The 20,843-nt window shown below is 37.0% G+C and overlaps 1 protein-coding gene across 1 annotated transcript; it reads left to right on the plus strand.

The window, feature by feature from the left end:
• On the plus strand, positions 7,440–11,452 carry LOC109833105 (protein JASON-like). The gene is made up of 7 exons (XM_020400652.1): positions 7,440–7,876; positions 7,970–8,018; positions 8,102–8,184; positions 9,484–9,677; positions 9,756–10,716; positions 10,797–10,879; positions 11,118–11,452. The coding sequence occupies exons 1-7, from the start codon at positions 7,784–7,786 to the stop codon at positions 11,185–11,187; spliced, it is 1,533 nt and encodes a 510-aa protein (XP_020256241.1). The 5' UTR covers positions 7,440–7,783; the 3' UTR covers positions 11,188–11,452.

Raw genomic sequence — 20,843 nt, forward strand, 5'->3', positions numbered from 1 at the left:
TATATATAAAATTACTTTAAACTAATCTAATCTAATCTAATAAGAAGAAAATATGTTGTGAAAATTGTTGCTATTTAAAAATTCATAATTTTTAAACAATCTAATATTAACTAATAAGAATAAAATAACAAAGGCACATACCTGTTGAATGAGATAAAAGTGCTATGAAAAATTATTGTAATTTCTGATCTGAAACAAAATCAACCATATATATAGTTAATTGCTTTAAAATAATTTACTCTAATCTAATAAGAACAAAATACATGAAAGTGCCGTGAAATTTGTTGCTATTTAATAATTCATAATATTTAAACAATCTAATTTAATCTAATAAGAAGAAACTAATAAAGACACACACCTATAGAATGGGATGAAAGTGCTATGAAAATTGTTGTAATTTCTTGGCTTATATATATTGGTATGCGATGTTGCATGTGAAAAAATAACATTGTAAATAGAGTTCTATTTAAATAATAATAGTATAATTAAACTTTAAATCTAATTATGCAGTATTATGAACTACTTGAATTTTAGTCGTTGAGAGATCGTCACATTATGTCCTAGATCGTAGCTATTTGTTTTTATTTTTCTTTTTTATAATTTTGAGAACGACTTTTGTCTCCTTAATTTGTTTGGTGGATTTTACAAATATCTCGTCCACACTATGTACATTTGTAGGTCCGTGCTATTAGAAGAGATCTAATTATGTGTGATTAAGGAGAAGCCTACAACCCACATTAAATTACCTATTCTGTTGTCAATTCTAATTATAATGTAATATCGTTTGTATCCGTGATCGTATCCTCCGATTCTCAAAATCCGATCCGTATCGTTTCCGATAAGTGCGGATATCGGTTAAGGTTTTTATTCTTACCGAGAATGATCCGTATCCGTATCCCTGTATCCGTTTTATAAAAAGCGGATATGGATATGGTAAGTGCGATATCCGAGCCCGTATCCGCTCCGATAACACCCCTATCCCACGGGCAAGGAGGGGAGAGATGGAATTTAACGCTGAAACCCCTAATGCAACAGAAACGCAGTATAGAAAAAGTACACCAAGATTTAACGAGGTTCGGCAACTGCCTACGTCCTCGGGAGCCACACAGTAAATTTCTTATTAATTAAACAAGAAATTACAAGTCAAGAGCAAATCCCTAAACTGGGATTTCTCAAATTGAACACTGTAGCTACAGTGTTAATATTAAAGAGAATAATCCCTTTCAAATCTCACTTGAGATTAAATAATAACCCCACAATATAAAACCCCTCTTTTATACTCTCTCTCTCCTTAATCCTTTTCTTAAACTCCCCTCAAACAATTGAGAGCTGGAGTTAAATGACAAAAAATCGCTGCTGCGATTTGGGTCCGACGCCGCCGCTGAAGAAAGCCACGCGAGAGAGAGAGATCGGAGGAGAGAAGCCTCGCTCTGAGGGGGGGTTTCGCTGCTGCCGCCAGAGGGAAAAGGGGGAGTTCTGCACACCGAAACCCTAGGGCACAAAGGGGGTTTTTATAGCCGAACGAGACAGGCTGGCGACAGCTGTCGCCAGCCACGCGAGCATTCAGCTCGACGCGAGGGGTGCGTTCGCTGAGGGTTGCGTTCGCTCGAGGGGTGCGTTCGCTCGAGGGGTGCGTTCGTTCGCCAGGGCTCGAGCCCGCCTCCATCTTCGCCTGCGCTCATCCTGGAGCTCGTCGGAGCTCCTCCGCCGGAGGTTGGTATCCACCCCAACTAACAATCTAACAACTAACAAAATGTATTAAAGTGTTACTTTCTTATAACTTTGGCTAGTAAAATGGTAGTTTCTTACAATTTAGGGTATTAAAGTGCTACTTTTTACAACCTGAAAGATTTAAGTGAAAAGGTGGCGAAGCAATAGGGTATTTAAATGCAATTTTTTACTACTTATTATGATATTAAAGTGCTACTTTTTTATAGCTTAGGGTATCAAAGTGTTATTTTTTACAACTTAAACATTAAAGTGAGAAGGTGGGGGAACAATAGGGTAGTGAAGTGTCATTTAGCCAACTTACACCAAGAATCTAGTTTAGGCTGAAAAGATATCGTGTAATGAGATCGGGTTGGATTGCTTGCTCGGGAATTAGTCTCAGATAGCAATACGGCCTTCTAATTTCGTTATCGAGCAAGTTCTATGTGGTGTTCAAAATCTAACCATGTTTGTGTTTTTTAGTTTGTTCTAAATTAGTTGATACAATTAAAATGTATACTAGCAAATATCTTGATCTAAACCAATCACAATTTAAAAGATAAATTAACATTGAAATTTTACTGAATATTATATTAAAATATTTTCTTTAAAAAGAAGGTAAACATCAAAATGTATCTAAGACAGGTTCAAAAGGATTTTATAATAAACATGAGTTTTTTACCCTTTTTTTTTCCGGATGTAGTTTTAAAATGTGAGACATTTAGAGAAGTTTTACAGTAAAATGGTAAACCACGACTCACGAGCAATTATGCTGAAGTGTTAAGTTTTTATTTTGAAATCTGCATTGTAATTAGATTTTGCATAATATAGTCATAATTTTGAAAATGGGAATCTAGTCAAGAGTTAATCTCACTTAATCTGGGGTCAAATAACGAATAAGCATTGAATTCAAATTGCTTTCCGAGAATTCGATACAGGCGCAAAACTACATAAGGATAAATGGGCTTGATATCAGAAAATTCAGGATGATAAAAATGTAGGTGTATGTCTTATAATTTTTTGACAATCAATTTGCATTCCTAAGAATAATTTAGTCGGTCATAATCTTAATTTTTTATTATAAAAGTTTCACCGATTTGTAAGCTTGATACGCAGAAGTTTAATTTTTTGCTCAGAAAATGTCTCGAGTTTCACAATTTTTACCTTCCCTTCCCTTGCATCAACGTCTATAATCTTATTTTGGTAGTGATTAATGTTGTTTAACAAAGGTGCTTTTTTGGGTCAATGATCGACGAGGGCGCGAGTCATTTGTAGAACGTTGGGTAAAGTTTGGACAATTTTAAACTTCAGATTATCAATATTTAGTAATCAGTAAGACTTTAGAATATGGGTTATTTATACATTAGTCCCCAACATCATCAATAATTCCATGTTACTCCTTCCAATCTTTGAAGTTGCTCATAAGTTCCTCAAATCTTAAGCTTCTTGCAACCGGGTCTCTCAGTGACCAAAATACCCTCCCCTCCTCCTCCATCTGAATCCCTAAATCCCTAAACTAAACTCCAGTTGTAGCCCTTACACACCTGCCTCCGACTACCTTCATTTATTGCTAGTCACCTCCACATACTCTTATAGTATCAACGGTGATCTCCTACCATCACCATCTTAATCAAGTCTAGCAGAGAGAAGAGTACCTTTTCCGAATCTTGTGTAAATTGTGGAGGGGTTCAGAGAGAGAAGGATGCTGCCAAATGGAGTGGTAGATCGCAGTCGATTGAGTAGCGGCTACAATAGAAGCTGGGTTTAGAGATTTAGGGGATTAAAGTAGGAGGAGGAGGAGAGGATACTTTGGTCATTAAGGGACCGAATTGCAAGAACCTTAAGATTTGAGGGGCTCATGAGCAATTTCAAAGATTTAAGGGACTACTAAGGAATTATTAAAGATATGAGGGACTAATACTAAATAGCCCCCAAATTAAAATGAGGTCACTTAAATATTAGCCCACAAACCTTCAATATATTGATATTAGCCCCCCAAATCTTTGAAATTGATCTCAAGCCCCCAAACTCTTTAATATTTTGTATTAGTCCTCCAAATCTTTGAAATTAATCTCAGGCACCCAAATCCTATTAAGCCCCATAATTAAAATCTAGTTGGAATGGAGAAATTACTTTTTATGTGATTTGACAGTTATACCCCTCCTACACAAGCTCAAACATATTAACCACTTTTAACTTATATCTGTTAAGCTCCCCAAATCCATTTAATAAAATCTTACTCAAACTTATTTTTTATTTCATCTTCTCCAATGTCTTTCCTAACAGCTCTCTTCAGCTCTAATCCTAAATTCACATAGGATAGATTCCCATTGAGGAAGACATTGGAGAAGATACTAGAGAACATGAAGTGGAAAACAGGTTTAGGTTAGGGTTTTATTGAATAGATTTGGATGCTTAACAGATATAAGTCAAAGTGGTTAATAGATTTGTGTTTGTGTGAGGGGTGTAACTTACAAATCACAAAAAAGCTAAAATAAATACAAAATCCCCCCCCCCCCCCCTGGGCTTATTTCAACATACTTATACGATTTGGGCCGGGCTGAGATCAATTTCAAAGATTTTGGGGATAATATCAAAATATTGAAGATTTTGGGGAGCCTGAGAACAATTTCAAAGCTTTGGGTGGCCAATACAAAATATTGATGGTGTGGGGGCAAATACGAAGTAACCCACAAGACAACCCATTAATTTTCCATTGAAAACTCATCTTAAGAAATACAACGGTCATTACGAAATCTTTTCCCAATCTTCTTCGTTCTCCTTCCCTCGTGCCGATCAAATTCAAAAAAAAAAATGCACACCGAAACCCTAGGGCACAAAGGGGGTTTTTATAGCCGAACGAGACAGGCTGGCGACAGCTGTCGCCAGCCACGCGAGCATTCAGCTCGACGCGAGGGGTGCGTTCGCTGAGGGTTGCGTTCGCTCGAGGGGTGCGTTCGCTCGAGGGGTGCGTTCGTTCGCCAGGGCTCGAGCCCGCCTCCATCTTCGCCTGCGCTCATCCTGGAGCTCGTCGGAGCTCCTCCGCCGGAGGTTGGTATCCACCCCAACTAACAATCTAACAACTAACAAAATGTATTAAAGTGTTACTTTCTTATAACTTTGGCTAGTAAAATGGTAGTTTCTTACAATTTAGGGTATTAAAGTGCTACTTTTTACAACCTGAAAGATTTAAGTGAAAAGGTGGCGAAGCAATAGGGTATTTAAATGCAATTTTTTACTACTTATTATGATATTAAAGTGCTACTTTTTTATAGCTTAGGGTATCAAAGTGTTATTTTTTACAACTTAAACATTAAAGTGAGAAGGTGGGGGAACAATAGGGTAGTGAAGTGTCATTTAGCCAACTTACACCAAGAATCTAGTTTAGGCTGAAAAGATATCGTGTAATGAGATCGGGTTGGATTGCTTGCTCGGGAATTAGTCTCAGATAGCAATACGGCCTTCTAATTTCGTTATCGAGCAAGTTCTATGTGGTGTTCAAAATCTAACCATGTTTGTGTTTTTTAGTTTGTTCTAAATTAGTTGATACAATTAAAATGTATACTAGCAAATATCTTGATCTAAACCAATCACAATTTAAAAGATAAATTAACATTGAAATTTTACTGAATATTATATTAAAATATTTTCTTTAAAAAGAAGGTAAACATCAAAATGTATCTAAGACAGGTTCAAAAGGATTTTATAATAAACATGAGTTTTTTACCCTTTTTTTTTCCGGATGTAGTTTTAAAATGTGAGACATTTAGAGAAGTTTTACAGTAAAATGGTAAACCACGACTCACGAGCAATTATGCTGAAGTGTTAAGTTTTTATTTTGAAATCTGCATTGTAATTAGATTTTGCATAATATAGTCATAATTTTGAAAATGGGAATCTAGTCAAGAGTTAATCTCACTTAATCTGGGGTCAAATAACGAATAAGCATTGAATTCAAATTGCTTTCCGAGAATTCGATACAGGCGCAAAACTACATAAGGATAAATGGGCTTGATATCAGAAAATTCAGGATGATAAAAATGTAGGTGTATGTCTTATAATTTTTTGACAATCAATTTGCATTCCTAAGAATAATTTAGTCGGTCATAATCTTAATTTTTTATTATAAAAGTTTCACCGATTTGTAAGCTTGATACGCAGAAGTTTAATTTTTTGCTCAGAAAATGTCTCGAGTTTCACAATTTTTACCTTCCCTTCCCTTGCATCAACGTCTATAATCTTATTTTGGTAGTGATTAATGTTGTTTAACAAAGGTGCTTTTTTGGGTCAATGATCGACGAGGGCGCGAGTCATTTGTAGAACGTTGGGTAAAGTTTGGACAATTTTAAACTTCAGATTATCAATATTTAGTAATCAGTAAGACTTTAGAATATGGGTTATTTATACATTAGTCCCCAACATCATCAATAATTCCATGTTACTCCTTCCAATCTTTGAAGTTGCTCATAAGTTCCTCAAATCTTAAGCTTCTTGCAACCGGGTCTCTCAGTGACCAAAATACCCTCCCCTCCTCCTCCATCTGAATCCCTAAATCCCTAAACTAAACTCCAGTTGTAGCCCTTACACACCTGCCTCCGACTACCTTCATTTATTGCTAGTCACCTCCACATACTCTTATAGTATCAACGGTGATCTCCTACCATCACCATCTTAATCAAGTCTAGCAGAGAGAAGAGTACCTTTTCCGAATCTTGTGTAAATTGTGGAGGGGTTCAGAGAGAGAAGGATGCTGCCAAATGGAGTGGTAGATCGCAGTCGATTGAGTAGCGGCTACAATAGAAGCTGGGTTTAGAGATTTAGGGGATTAAAGTAGGAGGAGGAGGAGAGGATACTTTGGTCATTAAGGGACCGAATTGCAAGAACCTTAAGATTTGAGGGGCTCATGAGCAATTTCAAAGATTTAAGGGACTACTAAGGAATTATTAAAGATATGAGGGACTAATACTAAATAGCCCCCAAATTAAAATGAGGTCACTTAAATATTAGCCCACAAACCTTCAATATATTGATATTAGCCCCCCAAATCTTTGAAATTGATCTCAAGCCCCCAAACTCTTTAATATTTTGTATTAGTCCTCCAAATCTTTGAAATTAATCTCAGGCACCCAAATCCTATTAAGCCCCATAATTAAAATCTAGTTGGAATGGAGAAATTACTTTTTATGTGATTTGACAGTTATACCCCTCCTACACAAGCTCAAACATATTAACCACTTTTAACTTATATCTGTTAAGCTCCCCAAATCCATTTAATAAAATCTTACTCAAACTTATTTTTTATTTCATCTTCTCCAATGTCTTTCCTAACAGCTCTCTTCAGCTCTAATCCTAAATTCACATAGGATAGATTCCCATTGAGGAAGACATTGGAGAAGATACTAGAGAACATGAAGTGGATAACTAGTGGGCTTATTTCAACATACTTATACGATTTGGGCCGGGCTGAGATCAATTTCAAAGATTTTGGGGATAATATCAAAATATTGAAGATTTTGGGGAGCCTGAGAACAATTTCAAAGCTTTGGGTGGCCAATACAAAATATTGTAACTAGTGGGCTTATTTCAACATACTTATACGATTTGGGCCGGGCTGAGATCAATTTCAAAGATTTTGGGGATAATATCAAAATATTGAAGATTTTGGGGAGCCTGAGAACAATTTCAAAGCTTTGGGTGGCCAATACAAAATATTGATGGTGTGGGGGCAAATACGAAGTAACCCACAAGACAACCCATTAATTTTCCATTGAAAACTCATCTTAAGAAATACAACGGTCATTACGAAATCTTTTCCCAATCTTCTTCGTTCTCCTTCCCTCGTGCCGATCAAATTCAAAAAAAAAAACATTTGGCTTAAACGCCACCGTCCGTTTCCTTCTCCCTTCCAACAAAATCCTCAAAAGATCCCCTCATTCATTCACACTCACTCCCTCTCTCAAGATTTCAAAAACCCTAACCTCGCCCAGATCGATCTAGGGTTTCGATCAATCTTTTCTTCCTTCTCTTGATCCGATCGCTGAGGAATAGCGGTTTTCTTGAAATTTACCTACCAAAAATGGGGTGTATTCTCGCTTGCTTCCGATTAAAAAGCGACAAGAAGAAGAACAAAGCTCATCTGAAGTCGAGTCCTGTTCCTTCAAAGAGCAAGGTAACTAAATTCCCTTTTATTTGATTTTGATCTTTCCTGAGCTCGTTTTTCTAGGGTTTTGTGATTCATTTGATGACTTGATGGTATTTTTAGGAGCCGCTGCTGTCGAAAGAGTCATCTGTATCTGTGTTCATATCTGAAGGTATAAAAAGTTTCGATCTTCATTAGTAGATCTGGGGATAGTACATCAATATGTGGTAAAGCCTCTTTTTTTTTTGGATATAGGTATGCCATGCGAGCAAGTTGGAGATCTAAATTTTGGGGGTAATATTGGTAAGGATATCTTGGAGAAGGAACTCAGAGATGAGGTAATCTCTTCGCAAACCGTAATTTTGGAAAAAATCGCGAGTTATTCTGTATGTTAGGTTGCAATTCTGGACTTATAGAAGTAGCTTGTAAAGTTTTAGTCGTGATCATGTAATTATGTGTTTGAAGGTAATGCATGTTCATATCCCGTGCCAAGTTTGTTGATCCTCAAGTAAAGTGAGATAATTTATGTCATTAGGCATTGGAAAAGTTGGTCCTAACTTTTGAAGAGCTTAGCATTTTTGACGTCAGCCTCAATCCCATTTTGCCTAATGTTATTCAAGCCTATTTGCTTTAATCCCGTCGAAAAATTGGTGCTTGGTACCTCTCTGGTTAACTAATTATTTTCAAAAAAAATCATAAACCTACTATATAGGTCACCCAATTTCCTCTTACTCTTTTATTGGCCAATATGCTCTTTTTTTGGAATTTTATCGTTATCATTCCATAATAAAATGTGTCCAGATTTCAGAGTCTAACTTATTATATCATGTCTCAATCTGTTATTTGGATTATGTTTGATTCTCCAGCTTTGAGAACCATTTATAATGGTTTCAGCTTTTACTTAAATTGTATTAGGATTTGAATCAAAGTTGTTGGTTTCAAAAGAAACAATCTTATAAAAGGGGACTCTGATATCCTTGTTCTATTGACCATAGGACTGGTTATGGATGGTTGACAAATGAACAGGAGCAAGCTATAAGCTTAAAGTTTGAACTAGCATGCTGATATGTTTGGGTTGGCTTTTTAACACAGTCTACAAAAGATGTACTTGTTAATTAGATATATGTTATCAGGTTTGATTATTTTGGTTGAGTATACAAGGAAATTTATCTCATGATGTTGATATACATTTAACTTACCTGGTCTGAATTTTTAAATGTACATATTAGCAATGCTGGTATCATACAATTCCCATCCGTTTTACCCATTTGTCCGTTATTGGCTAGCTACAGTGCCACACCATGGTTTGGTTCACCAAGAGCATCTATGATGTTGTTGAGGGCATTCTGTACACTCAAAATAACCTACTTGTTTGCGTAATAATTTTTTTTAGGTGAGCATTTATATTGTGTAGTAAATATATTTATGGGAATATCTTAGAAAAACATTGTTCTATAGGAGTATCTTTCTGGTGCTTGGAGTATATATGTACAGATGTCTTGCCACATTATAGACTTGTAGTCCCCACCAGTTTTATGGAATAATAAGGCTTTGAAGCTTAGGTTAACAATATACATTGATTTCTATAAATAAGACTTGCTGCGCGCGATTAAATTTTATATATTTATACCAAACAGGTCAAATTTCTCAAGTCTTGTGGTACGATACTTGAAACCCCTCCAGAACTCCGGATGGAATCTGAGAAATTAATCACCAAAAAAGATATCACATCTTCCGAATCTTCTTCATGTGTTCCCGGTAGGCTCTGTAAGGAACTAGTCTGCGATGAACAACAGGATGATTCAAACTTTACACACGACAGTTATGCAGAGTAAGAAACTTACTCTCATCTAATCCTGTTTCTTTCCATATTAAGTTGTTGAAATGCCTTAATTTTATCCTCTTATAGCTTCACCTTCGGGGAACATCAAGCTCATAGTCAGAATGGCAATTCTATATCTGTCGATACTCTGAGAAACTCTGTGTACTTGGATGTGGGGCCAGAATCTGCTGTCTTGGATGCATCTTCAGGGAAAGGTGAGACCCACATTGAGCCACATGGTACTAAGGATTCCGTCTGCTTTGGAAGCATTGAGCTTGATCCTAAGGTTGAATCAGTTGTGGAGTCTGCTGTGTCGGATGTCTCCCCATCTCAAGAGGTGACCCAACTCCAAGTACTCAGTCATCAAGGTGTTCGCTTGGAAAGTGATGAAAACGATCCTGGGACTGAATCAGAAGTGTCTTCTCTTGTGCTGGACATCTCTCCATCTCAAGATGTCACCCAAGTCCAACCACTTAGCTCCAAGCGTTCACCTTATCCAACTCCACTAAAGTTAACAGATGAAATGGAGACTCCTGGTACAATTTATCAAGCTAGTACCCAAAACTTGAGAAGGAAAAATGGTAGAGTCAGAACACAGTATGTCTACCCAGTTCTAAACCCTGTGGAGAACCTAAGGCAGCCGACAGTACCAAGTGAAGCTTATAAGCAGCTCAGCAGATCAGAGAATGATAAGAGAAGTCCAAACAGGGAGGAGTTTGATAAAGAGAACCATGGTTCGGTTAAGAGACTGAGAAGCTTGACTCCAACTTCAGATACAAGATGGAAAGCAACGCGGAGCCCAGTGACTGAAGAGGTTACGGCTTCAAGTTTATCTCAATGGTTGCATATTCAATTAGAAGATGATGAGAAAAAGGAAACTGAAGCTAGTGCAATGAAGAATTTGTTCCCAGACCGAACTCCTGAAGTGGACAGGCCAATACTTGGGGCAGTTGCTATGCATTGGAATGACGAGGAGGACACATCAAAACTCGCGCCAAAATGGTGGGATGGTAATGGCATTCCAAATACAACAACCAAGTACAAGGAGGTATATGTTCTACATTCTTCGCTTGCTTTGTGTATTTAAAGAAATGGACATGATACATACAAGTATTTTGTATGTAGCAGGATCAAAAGGTTAGCTGGCATGCAACGCCTTTTGAGGAGAGGTTAGACAAGGCTTTGTCCGAAGATAAGCTCTTCCCTCATAGGTTAGTATGTCTCTGATTTTGTGCTTGCTCTTACTTTCAAAATTTACTTGCTTCGCTTATTTTGTCGTGATCTTTGTATATATGGACCAACTTCCTCCTGTTGTCTGCCTTGCGTTCATAGTGCCCTCTTTTACACGAGACCAAAATTATATTAGCATGAGATACATCTTGCTCTTAGATGTTCTATTAGGTTTTGTGAACATATAAGGTTTTTTGACGTGTAGTTTTGTGAATGCAGGAAAGAAATCAGAAGAAATCTCGTTGGATTTAATGACGAAGATGAAGAAAATGATACAAAATCATTGTAAGAAGGTTCCTGGAGTTGATTCCTTGGGGGAATAATATGCGTAGCTAATTAGCCAACGAATTTGCTGGCTATCAGTTCCTGGTACCATATTGTTATTATACTAGTTTTAGATTTTGAGGGTGTATTTTAGACCTATGAGGTAGTGCTCAGGTGCTAGCAGGAAACTTCCCTTATAATGGTCATATGCTACTTTGATCAATGTTTTAATTTTCTCACTTTTAGTATCAGAATTTCTTCAAGTTCAACTGCATGAGATTGATTTTTCACCTCAGGTGTGCGACGTCTAATTTTATGCTATAACTAATGGTTTGTATTTTTCATTATAAGACGTTTTTTTTTTCTGTAGGATGAATTGTCCCAAGAATTTTTGGACAAAGACTTCGTTATTAGAAGAGATGAAATGCCCAGGGAATATTTGGAATTGTTGAGGAATACCAAAAAATATCTTTTCTATCCATGGATTTCTTATTGGCATATACAGAAGCTATATAATCAAATCGAAGAAATGTGAAATTTTATAGCTAGCAAGTAGCAATTTGTGTCATATGTTCATTTGCAACATAATGATTCAAGCTTACGCATTCTTGTATATGCACCGAAAAGCAATAACTTATTTGCTGAAATCTCGTAGCCCATGTTGCGAAATACATCCAGCCAAATTCTTGTGCGCCAAACACAAAATTCTGATGGAATCATACTCCAAAGTCTATTCTAAAAGTATGAATTCAAATAGGGAAAATTATTTCCAATGTATCGTCTTGGATAATCATCTAAGGACGCGACCTAAAATCACATGATTGAGTTACATTGTGAATGATCCGTTCCGTTGAACTTGATCTATATATTCTAAAACTCCAACACATCAAGTTTAGGGTGAACCCGTCGTCGTTTGGCCATCCGTCGAGCCATGTGAAAAGTTCTATTCATTCGAAACCGTTAAAATTGATATGAGTGGATGAAGGGTCAAACGACGACGGGTTCACCCAAAACTTGGTGTGTTGAGGTTTTAGAATATGTAGATCAAGTTCAACAGAGCATATCATCCATAATATAGCTCAATCATATAATTTTAGACCACGTCCTTAGATGATTATCTAAGGACGTGACTTTATCGGAAAGTAACTTAGTAATCATTAGAGGGGAGTATTGGACACGTGGTGTTCCAGGGGTTAGAGCTTTTGAATCAACGTATTTGAATCAACGTAAAATATAAGAAGTTTTAGAGTAAATATATTAATCCGAAAATTTTCCTCTTTTTGGGCCCAATGAGCAAGCAATGGGCACTCCATGGGGATGTTCTCCCAATTCTAGTTCCTAGGTTCTCTGTTAACATTACTTGTTTACGGTTTTTTTTAATGAATGCTCATCAACACTCTTTAGTGGGGGTGCATTCGGTCCGGATACGGCTCGGATATGATGTTTATCATATGCATATTCGCTTACTCATCTCGGATACAGATACGATACAGATACAGATACAGATATATCTCGATAAGAAAAATTTATAACCATCTCTGCTAAAATCGGATACGGTTACGGATATACATGCGTATATATAAGCGGATATGCATGCAGATACAAAACAGATATGAGAAAACTAGATAGTATTGAGAAAAACATAATTCATGTGATACAAAATAGTTTGTTAATATGACCATTATAATTGAAAAGTTAAGATTAGACATCTTGATCGTCAAAATTAACCACAAATTCATAAGCTAAGAATCGAAACTATCGTAAGAGTATGACTAATATGTATTCGGATATTTCGGATATGGATACGGATATTTCACTATAAAACCATATCCATAACCATATCCTATCGGTTATAGATTTGAGTAACCATATTCGTATCCTAACGGATACGGTTACGGATATTTTCTCGGATACGAATACGGTTTAGCACCCCTACTCTTTAGGAGATGAGAGAGAAAAAAAAATAATTGGTTCCCTTAGTTCGTACTAATTTCTTTCTCTATCTTTCTTATCCTATAATGAGTATCAATTGGCACCTGTTAGAAACCTTTTTCATTTATTTGCCAGAGAATAGCTGGGTCTAATTATTAGGCATTAACTTTGGTTGCTAAACAACATCAAATTGTGCAATTTTACACAATTCAGAAAGTTAATTGTGGAAAAACCACGTGTGCAATTAACGTTGATAATTTCTAAAGAGGCGGATCTGCAATTAACGTTTCACGGAGACACAGGCTTGTAGTCATTTACAAGAAAAACTTCATTTTTTTAAAAATTACTGCATAATAAGCAATCTTTTTCAGAAAGAACAAATTTTTAAAATAAACCCATTCAAAATTTTAATCCCAAAAATTGACCCACTTTAAACTTTATAACAAAAATCGACTCACTTTCTCGCCACGTCAGATTCGTGACCAAAAAGTGGGTTGTTTTAATAAAAATCGTGGTTCTAATCAGTCGGGGTTGCCAACCCCGACTAATTAGGACCTTGCCCGCATCCCTCTCGTTGTTAGAGAGCTAAACAAGTCGGGGTTCGGAACCCCGACTAATTTGGTGATTGTATAAAATGGTCGGGGTTAGAAATCCCGACCATTTCGTAGCGCCTAAATCGAAATGGTCGGGGTTCCCAACCCTGAGCATTTAGAAGAGACTTATATGGGGGAGGGACTAAGTCATGAAATAGTCGGGGTTGCCAACTCCGACTATTTCTTGTGGTCCCCTCCCCCTTATATATACTGACCAAACCATATCCTCCCCCAAATCGTGATTTTCCTCCTCTCCAACTCCGGTCTCTCTCGTTCAGCCGCCTTCCCACTTCTCCCAACTCCATTTTATGGCCGAAATTCGTTGTGAAAGTTTGCTTAAGATCTCTAGGGTAATTTCTCTTCATTCTCTCCTCTTTTAACATGTAAAAAGTCTAGGATTTTCTATCAAAATCCAATTTCTAGGGTTTGAAATTTATTATCAATCACTATATTTGTGGTGGTTTGAATGCTTTGTGTGTTGATTGTTGTAATTAAAATTAAACTTCAAGGGCATAGAATACTCAATTCTAGTGTTTAGGATTTTTTATTTTGGGGTTTAGGGTTTTTGGTCAAAATTATATGAGATTATTTGCATAATGGGTTTTTCTCTCTTATTCAATGCACTCATAAACTATTTTTAATTTTTTGCATTTAAATGATATAATCTTCTTTTGCATAGGTTGAACAATATGATTTTTATTGCTTGCTCTTATAGTGGGAAAATTAATTATCAAATGAATAATATGCTAATATACGTCGGACGGTCGGAGGGGTAACGACGTCGTTAATGATCTCGGAATCATATAGTTACTGTGACTTGATTAAGGAATTACACCGAGTTACGGGAATTGACCCACGAGAATACCGACTAAAAATAATATGCAATTGGTCCATAACTTTTGATAGAACGTCCGCAGTTGAGATCTCAAACGATCATCATATGAGTATTATGTTTAATTTAAGCAAGTCGCAACCAACAATAGAATTGTTTATTAAAAAGTTATCATATAGTTCGTGCCAAACATTCAAACCTTCAGGAGAATTCTCACGCATGCTAGATTTGGAAGTTGAGTCTGATGGTTTTTTTTCTTCTTCGAGTGAAATAGAGCGGACTCAATTTTAATATCTAAATGCACCTTCATTCGGGGAAATGTCGAATGTCATGAACAATGACGTCCCTTATGAAAATATGAGGCCGTTAAGAGGGGCAACAATTGAAGAGGATGAAAGAAGCAAGAGGGGCAACAATTGAAGAGGATGAAAAAAGCAACAACTCTGAATGTAAAGAACAAGATAGTGCACCACTTGATAACATGCAATTTGTGACTGAAGATGTTGAAGAGAATCTGGATTGGACTGATGAGGCTTATGCTAATAATGAATATGTTGAGTACGAAGAACCACCCCCGATGAGTTTGAAGATGATGAGTGGATTCGTTCTTCCACGGTACAAGATAAGTGCATTGGCCAAAATTCAACTCATAGAAGAGATGATGACCATCATCCCTTTCAGAGTTGGAGATTTATTCGAAACTAAGGATCAATTGGTTGATGTTATTCGTGATTACTCAATCAAAAAGAATGTCAAATTCAAACAAGCTAAAAGCAATCTCACAAGTTATGATGCAATCTGTTTTATGAATATACAAAGGAAAGGTTAGGCCGAGAGAAATAAAGCTGATTACGCATGTCCTTGAAAGTTATATACATTTACCAGAAATAAACATAATGAGTATTTTAGGACCAAAGAATACTGTGGTGTTCACACATGTAGCAATCTGATATTAGAACAAGATCACAGTGGTGCATCTGCCTCTTACATAGCGCAGTTGATTATGCCAAAACTAAAGAAGAAGCTTGAACTAACTCCGGGTAATATAATTGAGAGAGTTCTTGATACGAAGTTCATTGAAATATCATATAGTAAAGCATGGAATGCAAGGAGAATTGCGATGACAAAAATATTTGGTGATTGAGAGAAGTCTTATGTGACACTTCCTTAATATCTTAAGGCGGTCAAAAGAAGCAATTCTGCATCTGAATACAAACTTATAACCAAAAAGATCAATCCGGGAGTTCATCAATTCACTTCTGTATTTTGGGCATTTGGTCCTTCGATCGAGGGATTTAAATTTTGTCGGCCGGTTCTTAGCATTGATGACACACACTTATATGGTAAATATAAGGGTGTATTGCTTGTTGCCTGTACAGGTGTAGATGTAGATAGTGGCTTATTTCCTTTGGCATTCGCAGTTTTGGAGGTCGAGAACAGTGAAAATTAAAAGTTATTTTTTTCTACATTCAATTATATATTTCTAATATGTTGCCTCCTAGGAAAATTATTTTTATATCTGATAGGATGAAATGTATCCCTAAAGCATTATACAAGAGATTTGGCTCTTATCACCATCACCACTATTGCTTAAGACATATTAGAGCTAATTTTAAAAAGAGCTTTGGTCAGATACATTTACAAAACCTTCTTTGACTAGTGGCTTGTACACCGAAAACATATGTGTATGATCGAATACATGATCAAATCAAGGTAACATCTCAAGCTGCACATGACTGGATTAAGAGTAGTTTGGGAAGTGAATATGTTGATCGGTGGGCACTAAGTAAAGATAGAGGGAATCGATTTTGCATGATGACAACAAATTATTCTGAAAGCTTCAACGGGGTACTTAAGGGGGCTTGAGCAATTCTCACACAGGCGTTGGTTGCAAGGACATTTTATAGACTCAATCACTCTTTGTCAAGTGGCGAGAGGATGAAGCAATTTGGGGGACGTTCTTGACACCAAAAAATGAAGAGATTGTAGGGTCTCGTGTCACGCAAGCGAGACCAATGAAGATTGTTAGATTTTCTATAGATGAATGACAGGTTACAGACAAACACGATCATAATTACACCGTTAATTTATGAAGGACATAATGCGCATGCACTTGTAACATACCATAATTGCAAAAACTGTAATGTTCACATTTTATAGCGGTTACGTCCAAGCAATTTGGGGGTGCAAATACTTTGTATTATGCATATGCTTCTGAGTGGTCAATCTAGCCACTATAGAGATTCATACAAGTAGTGTTTCCATCCCATTGTAGATAGTCGTTCCTGGCCACCCTATAATAGGCCACATGTGTTATCTCCTGAATATAAAAAACAAGACGAACGTCCGCGATCAGTGTGCATAAAAGGTACAATGGATGAAGGATGGGAAGGAGCTCCAAAGAAAAATAGGTGTGGATATTGCAGACAACCGGACCATAATAGATCTCATTGTCCTACCAATCTAAATAGATAGCAATTAATGGGTATAATTTGTTTAATTTATAAAAAAAAAATTCTATTTTCTTTGTAAGTTAATGCGTATATATAATTTTTGTAATTTACTTCTAATTCTAATTTATCATACGTCATAATACTGACACATTTTATCTTCATATGTGTAGATATTTGCAGTATGGAGGCAGGTCTATTGACATATGAGGTCCTTTATGACCAAGATCAACACCAATCCATGAATATAGACTCTGAGGAGGTAAATTACATTTTAATTATTTTCAATCGTTTCAAATTTTCAATATTCTTACTATTACTGAACATTTACGCTGTTTAAGATACGCAAGCCCCGAGTATTACCATTGTTGATCATACTCGTGCACATTCAAGTTGGGATTTGACGAATCCATAGGTCCAATATTATGTTCGTCAAGCAGACTTTTTTGAATGTTCACAAATAAAATGGGTCAGACTTGATTGGTCTCTCTTGATGACATTGATTGAACGATGGAGGCCCGAGACAAATACATTTCACATGTGTTAAGGAGAGTCGACGATTACTCTGCAGGATGTTAGGGTTTTACTTGGCCTCAAAGTGGATGGAGATGTTGTTACGGGTACCAATGACTTCAACTGGATAGGAGTGTGTGAATGATTGCTGTGTCAAGCTCCTACTATGAAGGGTGGTAAGATCAAACTCGAGTGGTTACGAAATAATTATATGAATGTACCGATCGATGCCATTGATGAGATCGTCAAGAGCTATGCCCGTATGTATATACCCCATATGATCGATACTATTCTATTTCTGGATTCCATTAAGGATTCGGCGCATGTGAGATGGTTGCCACTTCTAGAGGATCTTGAGGAGTGTGGAGAGTTATCCTGGAGGAGTGCAGTGTTAGCTTATCTATATAGGGAGATGACAAAAATGGTACTTGTGCAAAATAAAGAATTCAATGGTTGCCTCACTTTGTTGCAAATATGGTCATGAGAGCGATTGCATTTGGGAACACCAGATTTGAGGGAGACCCGTGCTCTCGATGGCTAGATTCCGTTAGGATGCAGGTATATTAGTTTGTAATAGATATGATTAATTATAATTTTATATATTTATTTTAATTTATACTAACCCTTTGTATATCAAATAAATGGAATGTTTTCAGATCTTGGCAAACCTCCCCAAAGGGTCATAAAAACGTTTACAGGAACGAGCTTGATCAAATGGATGATGAACATGTATAAAATCATAATATCTAAATATATTCAATCAATACATTATTTGTTACTGATATGTAAATTTACATAATCTTCTTTATAGGTCAAATGGATGCCCTATGAATTGGTTTTAGCTTCACTACCAGGTATTTGTAGAGAAGGCAAAGATATATGGCGTGCTCGAGTACCGATTATATGTTTTGAGATTGTCGAAATGCAGGTGTCGGATCGTGTGCTTTGACAATTTGGATTAAAACAACATATTCCAGATCTTATAGAAAGAATAGAGCGAAATCCCCGAAAAGGAGCATATCATGCAAATTGAGAGATAATTCGTCATGTTTACATTGAGAATTAGGAGTTGAGGGGGGATACTGTAGTGATGGAGAGGGCTGACGCACCTGACCTAAATGTATACTTACGGTGGTATTGGGGGATTACTCGCCAATGGATATTTAGGAGAACAAAGTGTCTAAGAAGTACATACCAAGAGGTCCATTTGAGAGAGAGTTGGTAAGTGTATAGGTAAAATATACAATTATTTTATGATTATTATTTTATTATCATCCACTTGCTAATAATCCTCATTTGCTTTTTATCTTTTAGGTACAAGAACTCGATGATATTGCTTCTATTGCACATGATGCATTGAGAACGACTACTGAGCCAGGGGTGAGGAACGTGTTCCTTCGCATCATAGTAAAGATTCAGTCTGCTCTTAGGAGGACGCGTAATACGAAACATGATGGACGTGAGCACCGACTCATAGTGTACGAGCATCGACGAGTCCGAGGACACACGAGAGCAGGCTCAAGTCATGCACATGATGAAGCTGGAGGCTCACAACAAGCTCAAGCTGGATGTTCACAGTAAGTTTAAGTCGACGAGGATGTCATGCGCTCACAGGTTCACACACAACCGGACGTTGAGATCATCCGAGCTCATGTTGAAGGTGAACGGGGAAGGGGGAGAGGAAGAAGAGGCAGAGGGAGAGGGAAGAGAGTTCTAAATATTTGTTAAATTTCGATATACTTCATACGATGTTTATGTTTGAAACGCTATGATGTTTATGTTTGAAATGCTACTATGACTTGATTATGGTTGGATTTTTAGTAAGTGAATTGAATGTTACATTTTTGTTAAAGATATATTATAGATGCAATAATTATTTGTGTTTGAAATTGATTATGGATTGATAAATGTGTATCAAGAGATGGTGTTAAACTTGTGGATTGATATTTGTTAGCGGGAGATGAGATTTTCCAGCAAAGTATGGGTTGGAGGGTCTCTGCCAAATGGTCGAGGTTCCTAGGGCTGAGCATGGTTCGGTCCAAACCGAAAAAACCGACCGAACCGGCCCGAACCGACCCGAAAAAATTGGTTTTATGAGTAGGAAGGTTCACAACCGGACGTTGAGATCATCCGAGCTCATGTTGAAGGTGAACGGGGAAGGGGGAGAGGAAGAAGAGGCAGAGGGAGAGGGAAGAGAGTTCTAAATATTTGTTAAATTTCGATATACTTCATACGATGTTTATGTTTGAAACGCTATGATGTTTATGTTTGAAATGCTACTATGACTTGATTATGGTTGGATTTTTAGTAAGTGAATTGAATGTTACATTTTTGTTAAAGATATATTATAGATGCAATAATTATTTGTGTTTGAAATTGATTATGGATTGATAAATGTGTATCAAGAGATGGTGTTAAACTTGTGGATTGATATTTGTTAGCGGGAGATGAGATTTTCCAGCAAAGTATGGGTTGGAGGGTCTCTGCCAAATGGTCGAGGTTCCTAGGGCTGAGCATGGTTCGGTCCAAACCGAAAAAACCGACCGAACCGGCCCGAACCGACCCGAAAAAATTGGTTTTATGAGTAGGAAGGTTCGGGTCGGTTTGAAAACTTTTCAACCCGAACCGACCTGAACCGACCGAATATAGTGCAATACTACTCATTCTGATCTCAAACCCTACCCGAACGACCCGTCCCCAAAGAGTCAAAGACTCAAACCCTAAACTCATTTTCTGAATCATTATGTGTTAAAAACAATATCATTATATCAGTGTTTAATGCTTCATAATCTCCTACTTTGTTGATATCTTTTTTTTCTTTAACACAGTTTGTTGTTTGATAAGAAGTTTGATGAAGTTAGAACTAAACAAACCGAACCGAACCGCACCGAACCGACTTACAACAGTTCGGTTCGGTTTTGAATTATAGACGGTTCGGTTCGGTTGTTCAAATTTTGTTAAAAACCGAACCGAACCGACCGTTGCACACCCCTAGAGGTTCCCAACTTCAACCATTTTTTTGTGGGTTGTCAACTCTCTGCTAAATGGTCGGGGTTGGGAACCCCGACCATTTCGAGTTAAGGTGTTTCGAAATATTCGGGAACGTCGAGGTTTCCAACCCCGATCATTTTGTGTAATATTTACTCTCAACTAATCGCGAGAGGGCTGGGCGGATGTCCTAATTAGTCGGGGTTGGCATCATGATTTTTTTAAAACGACCTACTTTCTGGCTACGAAGCTAACATGGTGAGAAAGTGGGTCGATTTTGGTAAAAAGGTTTGGAGTGAGTCGATTTTTGGGATTAAAAGTTGAAATGAGTTTATTTTGAAAATTTGTTCTTTTTAGAAAAATTATCAAATCA

This window comes from Asparagus officinalis, chromosome 3, assembly GCF_001876935.1.
Source record: "Asparagus officinalis chromosome 3, Aspof.V1, whole genome shotgun sequence".
NCBI lineage: Eukaryota > Viridiplantae > Streptophyta > Magnoliopsida > Asparagales > Asparagaceae > Asparagus > Asparagus officinalis.

Excerpts from the sequence above, each read along its gene's own strand:
- LOC109833105 (XM_020400652.1), top strand. The coding sequence starts at position 7,784 with ATGGGGTGTATTCTCGCTTGCTTCCGATTAAAAAGCGACAAGAAGAAG. Across the intron at positions 8,019-8,101 it reads ATCTGTGTTCATATCTGAAG|GTATGCCATGCGAGCAAGTT; the intron begins GTATAAAAAGTT and ends TTTTGGATATAG. Across the intron at positions 10,717-10,796 it reads CAACAACCAAGTACAAGGAG|GATCAAAAGGTTAGCTGGCA; the intron begins GTATATGTTCTA and ends TGTATGTAGCAG.